We start from the raw sequence: 18,346 nt of genomic DNA, 5'->3' as shown, positions 1-18,346 counted from the left end.
ACACAGGTCAGGAAACAACGGATAGATGACACATCTGAAACACAGATTAAGCCAGAAAGATGGTGGAAGAAGGTAGAAACAAATCACAGTAACTCCTGTATGACATGGAGATAGTGATGTGATTTCTATTCATCCCTTTGCAGAAGTACCTCAGCTGCAACTGTCTATGCCTGTGACTGAAGATACCAGCTGCTATGTAAGGTATCATATGGATCATGGCTGTATTATATGTTTTCATATAATATCTTCAGTATTATATATATTTCATATATATTATATTTCATATAATATCTTCACATAATAGCTTCAATGCTAAAGACAATTGTTTTCAGCACCTCCTGATCCATGCACAATATCACCCACCCCCTTTCTGTAGGAATTACATCCACCACGGTCTGCAGCACAAGTATCTGCAGCTGCTTCTTCTGGATCTCAGTGCATCTGTCTCACTGAAAACAAATTTCAGTTGCTACACAACAAAGGTCTTTGATAGGAATATTGCCACGACCTGGTTCTAAATCAGATGTAATATCTAACCTTCTTTTTTTTTTTTCCCCTGACAGATCAACATTTGTGTTTTATGTAATACTTACTGCAGCCTGCACTTCTGGAATACGGTCATCTCTCCTCTCATCTACTGTCAAGTCTCTTTGGGGAAGTTTCTCTTGTTCTGAAGACTTCTGCTTTGCTAATTGCTCTTCCCTGGGAGTTACTGCTTCACTGTCTTGTGGTGAAGGTTCCTCTGTTGTCCTCTGCACTTCACCTATTTCTTCATGGTCTTCCACAACTGCTTCTTCACATGTCCGCCGCTGCCCTTCATCTCTCAATACATCCACATTTTCATATCCTTCTGCGCTTTCCTTCACTGCAGCAGATATTTCACTTCTCTCTGAACCTTCGTGTACCCTCTCTTCAATTCCATTTTCACTCTGAACACTCCCTGCACCTTCCAGGGGCTGGACATCATCCTCCAGGTGTTCTCCTTTTTTCAAGGACTGTTCAAGTAAAATCGTTCCCTGCCCTACAATTTTGTCATCTTTAGTATCATCTTTCACTTCTGACTCAATTTCTTGCACGGTTGAAATTACAGTAGCTGTTACGGTTCTTTCAGAATCCACCCGTGCTACATCTGAAGACTTCACTCTTTCAGCAACTTCATGAAGAACTTTTTGTGTCTGTTTGTCTAATTCTTTCAAATTTTGTTCAGTGGCCTCTACTTCCTGTACAGGTGTAACTTCCTCTGTAGTATCTGGAGTTTCTATCAACTGTGAAACAGCAGAAACCATTTCAGTTGTCTCTTCAGCAAAGGACACTTCCATTGTTTCTTCAGCACAGGAAGCTTCTGCTGTCTCCTCTAGAGCGGTCACTGCCTCTGAGGTTAACTCTAGCTCACTTGCTGTGGTATCATAACTTACATCCTTTCTCATTTCTGGCATTGTCTTAGCAACTACCATCGCTTCTTCTACAACAACTTCTGATTCAAGTGCTTTCTCAGTTTCTTTCTCTTCCTCTTCTTCCTGCTCAATGCACTCTGTCAGAGCAGCAGATATCCATGATGGTGACCTTTCTTCAATGCTGGTAACAGCTCTTTCCCCTTCCACAACACTAACAGTAACTGCATGTACTAGCCCTTCACTGGCTTGCTTAACACTTAGCGAGTCTTCTGATTTGCCAACTCTTTCTTCCTCTGAGCTTTGTTCTTTCAATGCTTCAGCATCTTTTACTTGCTGGGCTTCAATTTTCTCTTGCTCTGCTGCTTCATATTCAGACAAAGGAACAACAGCTGGAATGTCTGAATCTTCTTCAGCTGTTTCTGCCATATCTTCTCTTGCTTGCTTGAGATGAGTTGGTTCTGGCTTCCCATCTGACTTTTTCTTTCTACGGCCAGGCATAAGTTTTCTAAATGGAACCCATGATTCATCTTTTCCAGGCTCACCATCTGACGTTGAATGCTCCAGGCTAGATCCTGTGACAGAGTCTTCAGTTCTCTCTTCCATTCTCGTTTTGGATTTTCTTCTTGGAGTGACTAACCTTTTAAATGATTCCCATGTTGAAATCCCTTCACCTTCAGATGGGCTTCCAGCTTGTTCTGGAGAGGAATTTCCTTGTCCTTGATCACTCTCCTGAGAGCTAGTAAGAATCGCATCCGTTGCAGTTTCTTTGCTCTGTCCAGATTCTTCTATTTTTTGGCTTTCCTGACCAAGCTTATGTTCAGATTCTTCATCAGACGACGATGATTTCCTGGCTCTTTTCTTTGAAGAACCTACGCATATAAAAGCTTCCCAAGACACAGAGGTGTCAACCTTTCTTTTCGGCTCTTCTGTGACTTTCTCTGGTTTCTGGTCCATTCCATTTTCTTTCAACTCTACCTGACTTTCTTCAGCTGCGCTTTCAGTTACTGACGTTGCAACGCTCTTTGTCTTATCAACTTCTTCTTCTTTGTCACTTTCAGAAGGTCGTCTTACACGTTTCTTGGGAGTCACCATCTTTTTAAATGATGCCCAGGGCGTAACACTTTCTCTTTTTCTCTCCACATCGGAAACTGCAGCATCTTCATTTTCTGAGACTTGCGTTCCATCTACAGATTTTTCCAAAGAAGGAATTTCATTCAGCTCCTCAGGAGAAGAGGCAGAACTCTCTGCCTTTTGTTCTTCTGGGCTATCTGGGGAGTCTGATAAGTGTTGAGTTGATTCTCCTTGCTCCCCTAACTTAGATTCTTCTCTTTTGCGTTTATGCTTCTTTCCAGACAGTTTTTTTAATCCAGTACCTGTAAATAGTTTCTTTAAAGGGCTGCCTTGTAACTTAGTTTTTTCTTGAGAAGAGAGCAGTTCAGCTTCATTTGTGATACCTTCTGGAGGCCTCTTTCCACTTGCTTCCTCAAGAGTTATTTCTGTGGTTATTTCGCCTGGTTGGATACCGTCAGTGCGAATTTTGCCTTGCAGTCCTTCATCAGTGGGTTTGACTGACTGTTGATCATCCTCTGTGTCAAATGACTGTTCAGAAGTAGAAAAGGACTTTGGTCCAGCAGCATCCAGAGCCAGTTTTGCCTCATCTTCTTTGCTTGCCTTCTTCTCTGTGGTTCCATCCTGAGCTTCTCCTTGTGTCTCTAACTTTTCAGTGACAACTTCTGTTGTGGGTGAAATTTCCAATTCTGCTATCTCTGTTTTTTCATCAACTGTTTCTTTCTCTAGTAGAACAGGTTTACTTCCATCTATTCCTTCAGATTTTTTTAAATCTTCAATAGAACTTTCCGTTGCTAATAAAGGTCCCGCTCCAAGTTTCTCTTCAGAGGATATTTCAGTTCTGCCATTTATTTCACATTTCTCCGTTGACTCCAGATCTTTTCCTACAGGTAGGACTTCTGAGGATGCTTTCAATTCTCCATTCACACCTGTGGTGATTACAGGCATCACTGACTTTGCTGTTAGTGGTTTCTCTGTCACCTCACTTTCTTTCTCTCCTTTTTTTTCTTCCTTTTTATCAAGATCTTCTGACACTTCCACCAATTTACTTTCTTGATCTTCAGCTTTTCCCTCCTTGGCACTTGCTGTAGCAACTGCTGCTGCTACATCTTGCTCATCATGCTCGGTTACCTCCTCCTTCGCATCAAATCCTATGGTTGTTTCAGTCTTTGACTCCTGCTTTTCATCTTCAGTTTGCTCCCTCTCCTGTGTTTCAACAGTTACCGCTGTCACATTCTTCTCTTCAACTTGCTTCTCAGACTCTGATTTCTCTTTTTCACTGGTTTCAGTCGTTAATGTTGCTCCCTCTTTTTCTTGCTCTTCTTTCGTAGGAGACTGCTGTTCATCTTCTTTGGGCTTCCTAAAACTCTTCTTTTTTCGAAATCCAGTCCATCCCTGAGAAAAAAATTTTCTTAATGGTGAAGCAGTATCAGTGGCTGAAGCAGATGACTGAGAACAAATCTCATTTGCTTCCGGTGTTTTAGGAGATTCATCTTCTGTTTTTTCATTTTTCAGTGCATCTTTGGTGCTGTCTTCTGCAGAGGATGCATCTTCAGGCATCACTGCTTCTTCTGAGCTGGCTTCTTTTTGATCATCAGCTCCTTCAGTGACTTGTGTTTCTTTTTTTACAGTAAGTAGTTGAACTGGTTCTGATTTTCCTGTCTTCTCCTTCTTTACTGTGAATCTGAATCCAACAAATTTAAAAACCTTTTTAAAGCCCAGATCATAAGACTGTGGCTCAGATGCATGTTCAGCATCTTCTGCGTCTTCTTCCACAGATGGCAACCGCTTATCTGTATGAGCATCCTCCTTCTCAGCAGCTACACCATCCTTAGTGCTTGAGTCAGATGGACTTGTCTCCATAGTTTGGGTGTCGTCTTCCTTCAGAGTTATACTGGAGGGTTCGGTTTGTTCAACTGTTAAAAAAAGAATATTTTCCTTCTTGATTAATTATTGTATTATATCTTTATACATATATACACATGCATACAGCTTTCCTAAACACGAACGTTCTATTATCTGTGTGCTTCTATATGCTACTGTTAAAAATTTTAGAACTAGTTTTTTTCTGATCAAATATTACTTTAATCCCTCTCCTTTCTCATTTCATTGTATATATTCTTTCAAAGTTTATATGCAATTGCACCTTTAAAACTCATTATTTTCTTCTCTTTTGCAGCATTTTTCTTCTTTTGGACCATAGGGCAGATTTATGAGACAAACATTTCATTTCTACCCAATTATTACTCAAAGAATGTAAAGAATTGCATACGTAATTATTTCTGAAGTAAAGCTCAGAATCCTCTCCCTGTAGAAGGAAACCTTGGGGAGTGGGAGGGTTAAAGTACTGACCTAAATTGACAACAAGTAAAGGAAAGCTCATTTTACAGTTCTGTCCCAAAAGAATGGTGAAATGTGAAAATGCCCATGAGAAATTTCCTAATTTTCTTGAAAACTTGTAAACCTCAGGACAGTTGCATTACAACATATTTGTTTTAAAGATCATAAATCCTGGAACAGTCCCATGTATCACATCACCACTGCCAGACACAAGCATCATCTACAGCAATTCAACATTACTTGAAATTAATGAGGTTGTTACTAAGCAAGCAGGTAAAATCTTACCCTCTAGTCCTCACACATCTGTATTTGCATTGCCTCTTTCTCAAGCACCGTTTGAGTTTTTCCTTCAGGATACTGTCAGCCACCCCCTCAATCTTGCTGGGACAATTTATGTGTTATCACTCCTTCTAGCTATGAGCTGAAGGAACTCACAGACTGGTATACAAGTTAATCCCCCTGAAACATGGCAGTTAAGAAGCACACATCCAGCTTAGAGCACAAAACTGCAAGTTCCCCATGCCCCCACATAAGTAACACTGTTTTACATATCATTAACAAACTGTTATAATAATTCTAAATGCAAGTTCAACACTTTTTTTTTTCCCAAGGAATTTTGGAGAGGAACAAGGATACTTATGCCACTTAAACACACATACACACAAAAAATGAGTGCTAAACTGTTGTTGTCAGAGTCAGAATTTTAATAAGAATTGTGTGATGAACAACACACAAAGATAAAGTCTATGGCATGTACAAGGTACCAAAAGACAACTCTTCAACTCTGATCCTGTCAGAAGTTCAACTGAATACTGTTCTTGACACTTGACTTTGCATAACAGGTGCAAGTGAAAGGGCAGGCATGAGGCAGTGTGCTCTTCTTGCTGGAATGCTAAGGTGATCAACAAAAAAAAATTAAAAAATATCCAATGTTAATAGGCAACGTCTTAGGAGAAGGCATTGTCCCCTTCATTAAGCTTTACATGTGGTACTTCAATGCACAAGGGCATGCAGGGGACAGATTTCAGAAGCACATACATCACTGCATTCCCCAAAATTGATTTATTATTTATTTGATCCATCTGTAAGTCAGATCCAACTGCAGTGAGCCTTCCTTTGCCCAAGGGCTGGACCACTGAGCTCCAGAGGTCAATTCCAGCCTAAGTGCTTCCTCAACACTGTTTATACATGACTTTTTTTTAGGAAGGGCTGCATCTCTATAAGAGCAAGGACAACGCACCTTAGGCAGGGCTTAAACAACTAAAGAAAAAAATGAAGTCTATAGGCTTGTAACAGCTGTTTAGGGGGCAAATTATGTTTACATTCACTATCTGTAGCCTACTGGTTGTTGCTTTCCAACCAACACAAGCAAAGCTGTTTATTTTTCTCGTTATCTAACCGCTTAAAATTACTTGCTTTAATTGTTAATTCTGATTCGCTTAGAAGCGTGACCTTTGGTAACAGCTCAGATCCCTGAACTTTTCAAACAAGGATAGAAATGTCCAAATTGAGTCATCCGCATCTGAGTCAGGTTATGAATCAAACATGTGTAGCTGTACACTGATTGTACATAAGGCTAAAGCCAAGGAACTGCTTTTGTATCCGTGTTCATTTATTCTTAGGTCCAGAAAAAAAAAATGCATTCTCCTTGCCATCAAACTACGTAATTTGAACAGGAAGCTTATCATGGTTCAGTGGGAATTCACAAAGTCATTGGTATTTCTTCAGACACTACGGTACATAACACATTTTTAAATCATTTAGTAACAGGGAGATTAGATCTTTAATATACTCTCTAACACATACACAAATAGATACACAGTTACCTCTATATATGTATATTTGTTTATACATACAAGCTTTGTTGTCATAGATACTTGTAAGTACTACTATTTTCAACACAGCAACATTTTTGGTGGTATTAACTCCTCTCCTTCTTTCCCCAGGTGGAAAAGGTGATATTTCTTCCCTTTGTCTATGCTATAAGTTTTTGTTTTTCTCCAGGGTAAACCAGCTATGAAATTAAACACCTATCATTTAATGTCAAATACATATTTGTTCCTGAGCCAAGCATCTCAGCTCCTCTCATGTAAACAAGATTGACAAAGCCTCCCTCCTGTTCGTCCTCAGACCTGCACTGATGCCAGCATGTTTACTCTCACATATGGGATTCTCTGTCTCCATCTGATATGACTCAGATAAAGGTAGAGCAAAAACTGGAGCTGCGTGCCAGCTGGGGATGCTGACTCTGTGCAGGAAAGAAGTAAAAAGGCAGTGGGAGTAGAAGAGGGGAGAAAAGGCACTGTGGATCCTTGTGGGCAACTGCTGAGCAGGTGGATACAGTTTTGTGAGGGTCCTCCTATCTTCCTGCATGCAGTCCTTAAGAAGGCATGCTTATCACCTTGGAGAGAAAGGGGGGGGGGAGGGGGAGAATGTTTATTTATTTACTTTTTAAGTTTATAGTTGCAGTTGAGTCTATGTTTCTTTTTCCTCCCTTTCTTAAACTTGTTTCTAGGAATTTAGAGTTTTGGGTAAGCAGGATTACTATAATAGAAGAATGATAGAGAATACAAATGAATGAGGTATTTATTTCTGAAGTGAGAGATAAGGCCTAAGACTAGCTGATAAAGGCATCTCTTCATACTCATGATAAGCATTCAGGGAATGTTTGCTCATTCTATTTGTAAACTGATGCACTCATAACACACTAATGCAAAGACTTGGTAACTGTAAAAAATAAAATGCTTTACAGGTGAAAAGAGCTGAAAAACTATTACAAAACCCGTAGAACCAATTGGTATATAAAAAGACTGCAAATGGAATGAGAAAACAAAGATAACACCGAAATTCAGAGGCACGGGCATAAGCTTTTAGGAACTGTTAAAACAGGTTGATAGTACTGAGACCTCCCTTGCACGGCCAGAAAACACGCTGCCTTGCAATACTTCATTAAGGAATCTGCAAAAGATAAAGACAACTTTACAGGAGTGACATAACACATTTTTAATGCTAGTCAGAAACTCTGCAGCTCTGCTTTACGTATCACTCGAGCGTCACTCCTTCACTGCACGTGTGGTAGGCATTTCTCCCCTTAGCACTGTAGAGCTCAGCTGCCAGCCTCAGGGAGACTATCTGCCCTTATTCCCATCCCTGCTTTGCTGCTTCCCTCTGCTCCTTCCCATGCAAATCACCGCACCAAGCTGCTTCAGGTGCCTTTCCCCAGCACTGGTCAGGGTGATGCAGCAGGACAACTACCTCATGCCACCATGGTTGTCCTGGCTTCAAGACAAGCCAAGCACCACTCAAAATCACGCCATGACCCTCCAAGATAATACTCAAATGGTGTTTTTCTACCCAATGGTGTAGTTGGCTGAGAAGCCAACTATGCATGCTGATCTTGCTGTTCAGCAGCTGGATTCCTTAGTGACGTTTTTTATTAATGACATTCTTGGTGCCCAAATGTTGTTAGCACACTTCTGAATGCAAAGCAAACAAGCAGCTCTGCTGCAAAGGCTTTGCAGGTTATCTGCACAAGGTGTTGTTAAGAGCACAGCAGCAGTCACCACCACAGGTACTTTGGCAAGGCAGCCGGTGCTTTGTGAATCAATTCACAGGATTTGAAAGCATCCTTTGGGAACACAAGAGATCCTCAACAAAACACTCCTGAATGGCGTTTCTCTTGGCCTGTCCTGGGAGTAAGGCTGCACTCCACCAGCTATGGGCTCATCCAGATAAACTGGGGAATAGAGCTACAGCCAGAGGGAGGAATAAAAGTCATAGGTCATAGCACAACATTGATCCACTTCACTGTTTAAACCCACTGTGGCTAAGGACTAAAGCTGAAATTCCATTTTAACTGCTTACACACCAGTGAAACTCTCAAACATTTTAAGATGGAATCAAAGTGCTGACTGTGTTTTAACCACTGCAGGTGGTCTCCTTCCTCCTGAGAGAAATAGGAATTTCTTGGCTAATGAGAAGAGCTTGATTTTTTTTTTTAAAAAAAACTTCTTTAGGTCGCTTAGTCCACAGTGAGAATCTATTTGCATTTTATCATTAGTATATTGATAAGATGCTGGAAAAGTAATATTGTCAAACCAATTCTTACCTCACCCTATTAAAAATTAAATTAATGGACAGCACTCCTCCTTCAGCAGGAAGAGAGCCACCATGGCAGTTGGACTTTGCTGCTCCCACCATCTCCCATCTCCTGAAGTAAGAACACTCCTCTGCTGGTAGCTGCCAGCAGGAAAAAAAAAAAAGCATCAACTGCAAGAGTTAAACCCACAGCACTCGGAGTGCTCACAGTCAACCATGTCAACATCTGGAGCTGGTTGACTTTTCCCCCTAAGGATTTGAAGCGCTGTGCTGGAGTTTTTCCATAAATTCCCCGCATTCTAAGTCTATCAGATGGATGTCACACACACCCTGCGCCCTGTGTTTCCAACCCGACTGACCACTGAAAGACTCCAGAGGACTTTTGTTGCTGCTGCCTTGTTTTCATTTATGCAGTGTCTAAGTACTCAGGCCAGATCCTACTCGTAGTCGCACACACAACGCTCTTGGTGGGCCTGCTTGAACCTGAATGAAAATTGAAGTTGAGGGATGATTTCAGAGTCATTTTCCAGCACCGTACTGAGATTTCCCAGGTGACTCACACAGAACACATATTGCTCTAGAACTCACATGATGGGGATGCAGGAGAACACAATTTAAAGAATTTGAACTGAGCTTAATACCAAGCTTTCAGTCATTATGTGCAACTGTGTAATTAATTACACAATTATTATTAGCAGAAACATTTGAAGGCCAAGCCAAGCAAAACTAACAACTAATCCAAATGGAGAATCAGTAGTTGAAAATAAAGCAAACCCAACAAAATGCAGTTTGAAGTGACATCTGCAGAAAACCTGCCCGAAATAGATTCATTTAGAACAAAGCACCTATTGGGAATTATTAGGGAAATTGAATACTTAAGCAATGAAAATAAATAAGCTGTGCTTTTGGGCTTTCATTGCAGAGTGCAGGAATTGGACACCATTCCCCGACTCATGATTCCTTTGACCTCAGATTTCAGGAGGTCAGGTTTAGTAAACGAAACGAACCCCCCCCCCCCCCCCCCCCCCCCACTCTTCAATAACAGCCTGAAGCAGAAATATGTCCAGGTGTTGCCCTTCCAACAAACCTGGGGGCTTCACTGTCGTGGTTCATCTGTGGTGGTGCTGCTTCTTGACCATTTATTTCAAACTCTTGCTTTCTTTCCCTACTATTCACAATATTTGTTTCAACTTCAACATACACATTTTTATTTCACAAAAAGCACACTTTTTCCTTTCCCATTCTATTCTCTCCATTATTTCTACGGACTGACTCACAGCGTTAACTGTGGGGAAGTTTCCTTCAGAATAATTAAATACTACAGGAGGACCTAAAGGTTTTTGCATAGCCAATTTCAGCCTGCACACATGCACTTTCTATTCATGCTCCTCTACCAAAGCATTAACAACAAGGAGCCCCATTCAGTTCAGCCTTTAGTTCTCTGATACTCGAGAGGCAACTGAAGAGTTAAATCCTAAGATCTCACATACAAAAAAAAAAAAAGAGAGAGAAAAGGAAAAAGTTGAAAAATAGTTGTATTTTTTCATGGCTAAGGACTCCTTAAGAAAGCAAAACCAACATCCCCAGAAGGGGACACTGCACGTAACCTCATATGGAATAAACTTAAAAGAAAGCATTTCCGCTGGGATGCTGTATAACTTTGTTTGCAACCCATTTATTTCTAGAAGTTTATGCTTCAGCTGTACTCGTCTGCTCCAACCCAGAGGATAACTTCCCACATTCCAGCATGGGACATCGTACGCTTCATTCATTCGAGACTTTAAGATATTTCTTCTTTCATTTCACTGTTTCAAAAAACCAACCAAACAAAAAACAGTGCTAAAGCTCAAGGCAGCAGCAGCGTAAAGTCTCTGAAATTGTTTTCTTTTTAACAGGAAGGTCATTGACTGTGGCTTGGATATACAGTTACTGTATTTAAAGCTTTTTCATTAAATGCACTCACAACAATAAACTGCTCTCCAACCAGTCCAGCTGTTCTGCCTGTGAACCAAACCAGCATGCTGCAAATATTTATGAGATTTCATGGTTGTCCATACCGTCCACATCTCATGTTCTCCCACTTTGTTTTGCTTTTAAAAACAGAATGTATTCACTAAACCCAAGACAGATGCACCACTCGCGGTTGGGTATTTGAGACAAGTATCTGCCCTGTTAGGAGCAAGGAAGGGATAAGCAACACGGCTTAGAGGTCACTGCAACATTTTTGAGACCCCCTAACAAATATGCACAACGGGAAACAGATTGGAAGGTGGAATTTTTTTTTTTTTTTAAGTTGTTATTGCTGTTGTTCAAAGCATCTGCATAAGGGATAATTACCATCACACGCAAACAAAGGAGATACTGTTGTAGCTACACTAATTAGACAAACGATAGCTTAATACACTCCCGCATACCAACAAGGAAATGCGCTCCGTCCCTTCGAAGAACAATACTGTGTACAATGAGCTGGATGCAGATCTTGGGAAACGCACTACAGAAGCAACGGTGATACAGTGAAAATTCAAGTTTCTACAAGAATTATTAAATAAGGAAAGCCTCAGATGATTAAACTGGGCAACCCTATAAAGACACTGCTTTAGAAAAAACAGTTTAACCTTTAAATACTAACAATAAAGGGAAATAAAAAATAGAGAACCCTTGAGGAAAAAGACTCAGCATGTGATAAGCTCATTAAACATGAAGTTTAATGAAAACCTCATTGTAAACAGCAGTGGGATACCTCCTCCCCTACTAACTGATTCAAATCACGTACAGTCCTCCCGAGGGTCAGCTCCAAACGGCGCTGGACTTCTGCAGGCTTTGTTGTCGGGAGGTATTGTAACAGCAGAGCGCTCCGCATGGACAGCCCCCACCATTTGTTTGAAGCGGCTCGCCAGCGCCAGCAAACAAAATAGAAGCAAACAAACGAATATTCACACAGCGTAGAAAAGACTGAGCAGATTCCTAAAGACATCACCATGAGGGAAGTTCTGATGCAAACTGATTAATGTTGTAGTGCTGCACTGTTTCCAGATAGGAGACAAAAGTTTGTGAAAAAGCAGCAGCGTAAGGTTTAATGTACCCTTCAATGTATCACTCCTTCAAATAGTGTAACCTTTTCAGAAAGCCCAGCTGGTTTGTGGTAGGAGCTCTCACACATCAGTGGCTCACACCGTACTTTCTTAAGCTGTACAGAGCCCTATGAGTATAGCATCAAACTCCAATATCCCAGGCTGAGATCCCTCTGTCTCACACACACACCCCCATTCCTATGCCACAGTGTTACTCTCCTCCGGATTTTACTTCGTTACAAGCAAAGTTAGAGTAAAAGCTTAATTTCTCTCATGCAAATGATCTGATGATGGATAAAAGATGCCCACTTCCACATGTCCTTATACTGCGCTGGGTTTAGCTCGTGAGATAAAACCCAACACTGCCAAATTTTATCTTAACTGAGAGATTAAGGTAAAACAATCAGCGTCTTTTGTTGTTGTTGCTCAATTTCAGACCCCATGTCATATTCCGATACCCCAGAAAAGAGTTAAAAGCACCTTTAAGTACCTCAGCCTTGCATGAGAGGTGCCACTTCAAGCACGCAATTGAAGTCACAAGAAGTTTTAACACTTCAGCAGCCTTCGCTGTAAAACGGTTCCCATTTGGATCAAACCCTTGCGGCAGAGTTGTTACCTCCTGCCCCACTGCCAGGAGACCCATCACGGCAGCCCGAGGAGCGCTCCAGCATGCACAACCCAGCGCGCCCCACCCCAGCAGGCTATAAACCCACTGCAGCACAAAGTCACACAGCACAGCCAGGCACTAACCAGCAGGGAGAGAAACAGCAGTAAAAAAAAAAAAAAAGAAAGAAAAACCAACCAAACAAAAAAAACAAAACAGTGCTTACGTTTTAGCAACGCCACGCTGCCTTACCCGTGATTGTTATGGTCCCCAGCATTTTTAAATTACACTAATAATAAGAAACTTCCTTCTCACAGTATGCGGTTCCTGATATCTGTGGGTCTGGAGCAGCCTCCTGCCTCACCAGACGCGACGAGCGGGGCGGACCGAAGCCGTGCTCCCACTGCCTCTCTCCCTCGGCAGCTGCCCGTTCTGAGGAGGACCATTCCCTCCTCAGCTGTTCACTGCACAACCGAGGGAGCAAAAAGCGACTCGGGGGTGGGCTGGGCTCACACGGTGCGCCAACAAGGAGCGGGATCCCTCCCCTCGCCTGAGCCAGCACCAATTGCCGGCTACCAGACCTCATGTGAGGCTCTGGAAGTGCTCAGAGGCTGCAGGAGTGCAGTTTAACTATTCTTTTTTCATCACTACACTGCTGGCCATTAAAGTAATTATGCTCCGAAGTATTTGTCTTGATACTTTTCACTCCAACCACTCCAATCATTTTTTCCCCCCTCCTTGAGAGGAAGTATAAGCTTTGCGCTAAGAAATAACCGGTTTTTGAACAACAGACTGCTTCAGTTCCAACTTCTGAAACACCTTTCTGAAGCAGCCACGCAGTACCCAGGCCAAACTGACCCCCGTGTTACAGTTACAGTAATCCTACAGATTGCACCGGGTATCTCCAAAGCTCAGCTGCTGCCCCGGTGCTGGGCCAGCCATGTACACCCTGTATCTGTACCTGTGTCCACCAGCACTTCCCAGTTAGCGTCAGGTGACAGCAACAACAGTGATGGGTTTTGCCTCTCTCCAACAATCTACCAAACACAAGACTCAAATAATGACCCAACTGAGATGGGGAACAGGCCCACCTACACACACATATATACACACATATATTCTCAATTCCTTCACCATAAGCAATTATCCTTGTTGCCACATGCTTTATTTTCGATTTTGAAGAGTTGACAGACAAGGTGAAACAAAGAAATGTAGAATTGAGTGATTTATCTCTCCCACTGGAGACAGATTTCCCTGAATGGGGCATGTAAAAGATACTTCCCCCCCCACCTTTATTCATCTGCTTGAGGACACAGACCAGACACTGCAGGGACCAGAGGGTGGAAACAAAGAGAGATGGATATCCGAATGTAGCATTCACTTGAAGAACCAGCTTTGTCAGTGCTTTAACAGTTTTTCCTCTCTATGGATGCTGTCATCACCAGCTACTGATAGCAGAAAAATATATGCTGCATATACCTCCATAATGGCTTTTTTGTTGTTGTTGTTTGTTTGGTGCTTTTTTTTGTCTTTTTTTTTGTAAGTTTAAATTTTGAGAGCAAACCCATGGGATTGTTTTGCTTTTCATATAAATCTTGCTACCACCTAGGTGTGATTCCACTCAACAATCATCATGCAACCACAGGAGAGGTGATATTAAAGAAAGTAAAGCCCTTTTGGGCAGTCTACTCAAGTAAACATTTCCAACACTGTGTCCATAAAGCATCACGCGTTTCATCACCTTTAATCACCTGCAACTCATCTCCTCCTCATTACACATCTTAGGAACACAATTTCTGTACAACTAAAGCTACAACTCATAATCAATCAATAAATAAAAATTACTTTGACTATTAACTTGAAATTCATGCCCTTTTAAAGGCCTTTCCTATTACTCGATCCAGAATAATTCTATGACTTTATCCAGAAGTTGAATAACATGAAATCAACAGACACTACTTCAAATCATTGGGTAATTTCTACTCCTTCATGACTCTGAGTATCTTCTCTCATCCCTATCCACTTCAGAGTAATATTTTAAAAGGGAACAATGTTAAACATGAGCGAAAGAGAAAATACATTGCATCCCAGTTTTACAGTGCCCAAAGCCTCTACCGAAAGGATAAAGAATAAGGTGCCAAAGCCCGACATATAAAACAAAATATGGAAAAAGTTTTCTATTGGGATACCAGCAATGGCAATTAATCTGAAGATGTAGCAAAAACCTGCCTTTACTAGAATTCAAAACCCAGAACACGTGAAGGGCAATACAATTGCCACAAGCTGCTCCAGAGCCTGACACTGAAAAATGTGGTCCCTCCTCCCTTCCCCCCCCCCCCGCCCCCTATCCCTCCCCTGCTCCCTCATTCCACAGCATTCACTGTCTGCTCTGACCAAATCTCCCCCCCACCGCCTTGCTGAGAAGGTCAACCCACAGCTGGGTCTTGGCAGCTGATGCCTCCCAGTGCTGGAAGGAGCAGGAATAAAAGTCTGGCAAGGGCAGGAACAGAAGAACAAGCAGCATGGTGACAGGGCAGGAGAGATTCCCATGAGAGAACACACAGCCCCCCCCCCAGTAACACACATTTGGGAGGTCAAAATGCAAACCTGATTAAAATCGGTATGAAAGAGAGCTTTAATCAAAACAGAACCAATGGATCAGCTGCCTGTCCCTTCTTGTGAGTTCAAAACAGTTTTTCAAAAGCCACCTGGACATGGTTCTGGGCAGCCATGTCCCAGCAGCCCTGCCTGAGCAAAGCCTGGAGCAGAGGGCCTCCTGAGATCCTTCCTACCTCAACCAGTCCATTATCAACATCAATATCATTAATGAATGAATATATTAAAATATAATTAAAAAAAACTGTGAAAGGAGATAGGTCTATACAGCATGACATGCTAACACAGGAAGTAGAAATCGAGCTGTTCTTTCAGGCAAATGCTCAAGACATGGATAGCAAGTAGAGATACTTCAGGCCTGCACTATGGGAAAGGAAGCACCCCAAAGGCAGAAAGGATGGCATCCTGTTCCACTGACACCCTCAGCCCTAACTCGTTTGGTACCCAAACTCTGACATAAAGAAAATGCATCCCAATAAAATAACACTCTAGAAGCACTTGAGTAACCAAAAACCACCTGAGCAACTACCTATTCACTATGACACGGCCAGCTGAGCCTCATGTTAACTTCTCACTCTGTTTAGTATCCAGTCTCTAAGATTAGCCCATTAAACACGGGTATTTACTTACCACTTGTCATGAGGGCCTCTGCATGCTGTTCAGGGGGCTCTTGGAGTGGTGAAGTCACCTCTGGCTGCTGCCCAGTCAGCTCCTGAGGAGCTGTAACAGCTCCTGGCTGCTGAGGCTCCTGTGGAGGGACTTCAAGCTCCAAGTTGTCTTCATTAATGTCAGGTACAGGTGAACTTGCGTCTAAGGCCTGGACAGCCACAAATTGGATGAAGGATGGTAGCAGAGGAAAAAGAGGAAGAAAGAAAAGGTGTCATCAGTATCAGGTTAGCTTTTTTTTTTGTACAAAACTTTGTTTTTCCTTTCTCATTTTGGGTATATGCATGCATGCATTTGGAGGAACACTGCTTCTGTGTAGCATCACTCTTTTTTAAGACTATTAACTTCAATAAAACAAAACACTACTGTGAGAAAAATAAAAAACAGGCCACAATCTGGGACTATTTATTGTACTCTTCTCCCACATGAAGTATGAGGAAGAAGCAGGTCTTACAGACAGTCCTATAGCCTTGTGTAAAACTACATTCCTAGTGTATCTTCTAGCAGGGAGGAAAGCTTTGGGATAACGTGAATCTAGGCAATGGAAAGATATTTTTCATTCTTCAAGATGTCTGGCACAATTGCTCCGATATATACAAGAATTCTGCCTATATTTCAGCCTTTGTTAATGCTCCTCTGCTGATGTGCTTATCTCATGATCATAAGCAGTGCAGTTACAGAAAAAAAAAATGAACTATTCAAGACAGAAAGTATCTACATAAATCCCACGTGGTAATGCAGTGAAACTAGGATTAAAACTAGAGTTTCAGAGCCTCAGTTACTAGGTAGAGCTCATTCTTAACAGAGGAAACAAATCTGCAATATTTCAGGAGTCCACACTATAATATTTGAAGCTTTTTTTCCTAAATTCATCATTATAGGAACTAAAGGAGAGTTCTTTTCATATTTCCTCTAGAATGTCTATAGGCTTGTCATGTAACAAGGAAAGATGTTTTTAAAATAATTGTTTAGGTATGTTTTTAAGTTGTGTTGTGATCATTTAAAACAAAACAAAAACAACTGCCTCCACATGCACTTCTTCACCCTTTATTTGTTTAATTAACTAGATTTCCAACCGATCATATTCCCTTCCAACAGAAGCTATTTCAACTAATTAGACACAACTCAAACCTCTGCTCCTGAAGTGCAAGTCTTAAGTTCCTCTGGTGGAAAAGCAAAGCTTAATTACATATCATTTTCCTATTACTCTGCTGTATTCCCAAAATACTGGCATTGAAGACTTGTTAATTAAGTGAAGGAACCACAGATGCACCCCATCTTCCAATGTAACACAACATCCAAACACTTGAAGCACCAGACTGGGATCAGAAAGACGACACGCTCTTGATAAGTATCTTCCAAAACACCACTTAAAAAGATCCTGAATGGGCAGAGCTATTTATTTTTATTAGCAATTGGCCCGCTGCAGTGAAATTCCAAATCAACACACAACATGCCAGGGAAAAGGCTTCCCTCTTATCTTTCAGCTACCTTTTCATGTGCCAGGCTAGATCTCAGCAAAGTGCCACACAGGCGAGGAACGTGTATTAGGGTTCCCAATCTCCAGTTCAGAAGCACTTAATTAAGCCAAATTGTTTCCACCTGGTGTTTCTGCACTCCTCAAAGCTGCCTTTCACAGCCACATAATCCACCTCAGGAAAAAGAACACCATTCTGCATCACTGCCAATACCACAGATGGAATAATTTGGCTTCAGAGTTTTCACATGCTGAGACCAGATATTAAATAGAAGAAATACGGAATAGCTCAACACTCAGATTGCACTCCCACTTCTCACATCATCCTTTTCATAAATCTAAAACACAGGAACTCAGAAGGAATAAAAATGCCACGGCACTGAACAAAGGGATGTAAACTCTGAGTCGATCTTCCGCAATTGCAAACAGCGTTAATTGAATGGGTAACAACCAATTAAAGACTGCAGATGAAGAGACAGAAAATAACAGACTGATTTTTAAATTAACTTGGGACTCTTCATTAGAAATATAAAAAAAGGTTTGTTTTTTTTTTTAAATATACATAATACATTGCAGTCATTTGTTCTTTTTAAGACTGCTACTCCTGCAAACATCAAAACAACCTTAACTTCACTAGTTCTAATGGCACTTGGCTAACTGAAGATAAATCCGTGGATGGGCAACTCAAGGTGACACCCTCAGACCTAGCACCAACAACTCTTTGAACTCACAAGAAAAGCAACAGCTCTGAGTATTTTAGCACTCCTCACCTTTGCCTTTCTTTTCACATTTCCAACAAGCCATTTAAAGCTAGACATATACGTAGAATTATAGGATGTCCTGAATTGGAAGGGACCCACAAGGATCACTGAGTCCAACCCCTGGCTCCAAACAGCACCACTCAAAATCAAATCCTGCGTCTGAGAGTGTTGTCCAAACACTCCTTGAACTCCAGCACGTGGGGCTGTGACCACAGTCCAGGGCAGCCTGTTCCATGCCCGCTGCCCTCTGG

General features: G+C 41.6%; 1 protein-coding gene across 4 annotated transcripts in view; it reads right to left on the bottom strand.

Annotated features, from left to right (window-relative positions):
• The window catches only part of AKAP12 (A-kinase anchoring protein 12), a 31,225-nt gene that overhangs the window by 5,115 nt on the left and 7,764 nt on the right, over positions 1–18,346 (bottom strand). For 2 of the 4 annotated variants that reach the window (XM_046939036.1, XM_004935623.5), the window contains 2 exons: positions 15,822–16,008; positions 594–4,378 (listed from right to left, as the gene is read on the bottom strand). In XM_046939036.1, coding sequence (XP_046794992.1) covers positions 594–4,378; positions 15,822–15,831 — 3,795 coding nt within the window. In that variant the 5' untranslated portion in view covers positions 15,832–16,008. Of the gene's footprint in view, positions 1–593; positions 4,379–12,827; positions 14,894–15,821; positions 16,009–18,346 lie in introns of those variants that run through there. The other 2 variants (XM_040697870.2, XM_004935622.4) reach the window with 2 other exon arrangements.

Source organism: Gallus gallus, chromosome 3 (assembly GCF_016699485.2).
Source record: "Gallus gallus isolate bGalGal1 chromosome 3, bGalGal1.mat.broiler.GRCg7b, whole genome shotgun sequence".
Taxonomy (NCBI): domain Eukaryota; kingdom Metazoa; phylum Chordata; class Aves; order Galliformes; family Phasianidae; genus Gallus; species Gallus gallus.
The sequence above is the reverse complement of the archived record's forward strand: the minus strand, read 5'-3'. Positions and strand labels throughout refer to the sequence as shown.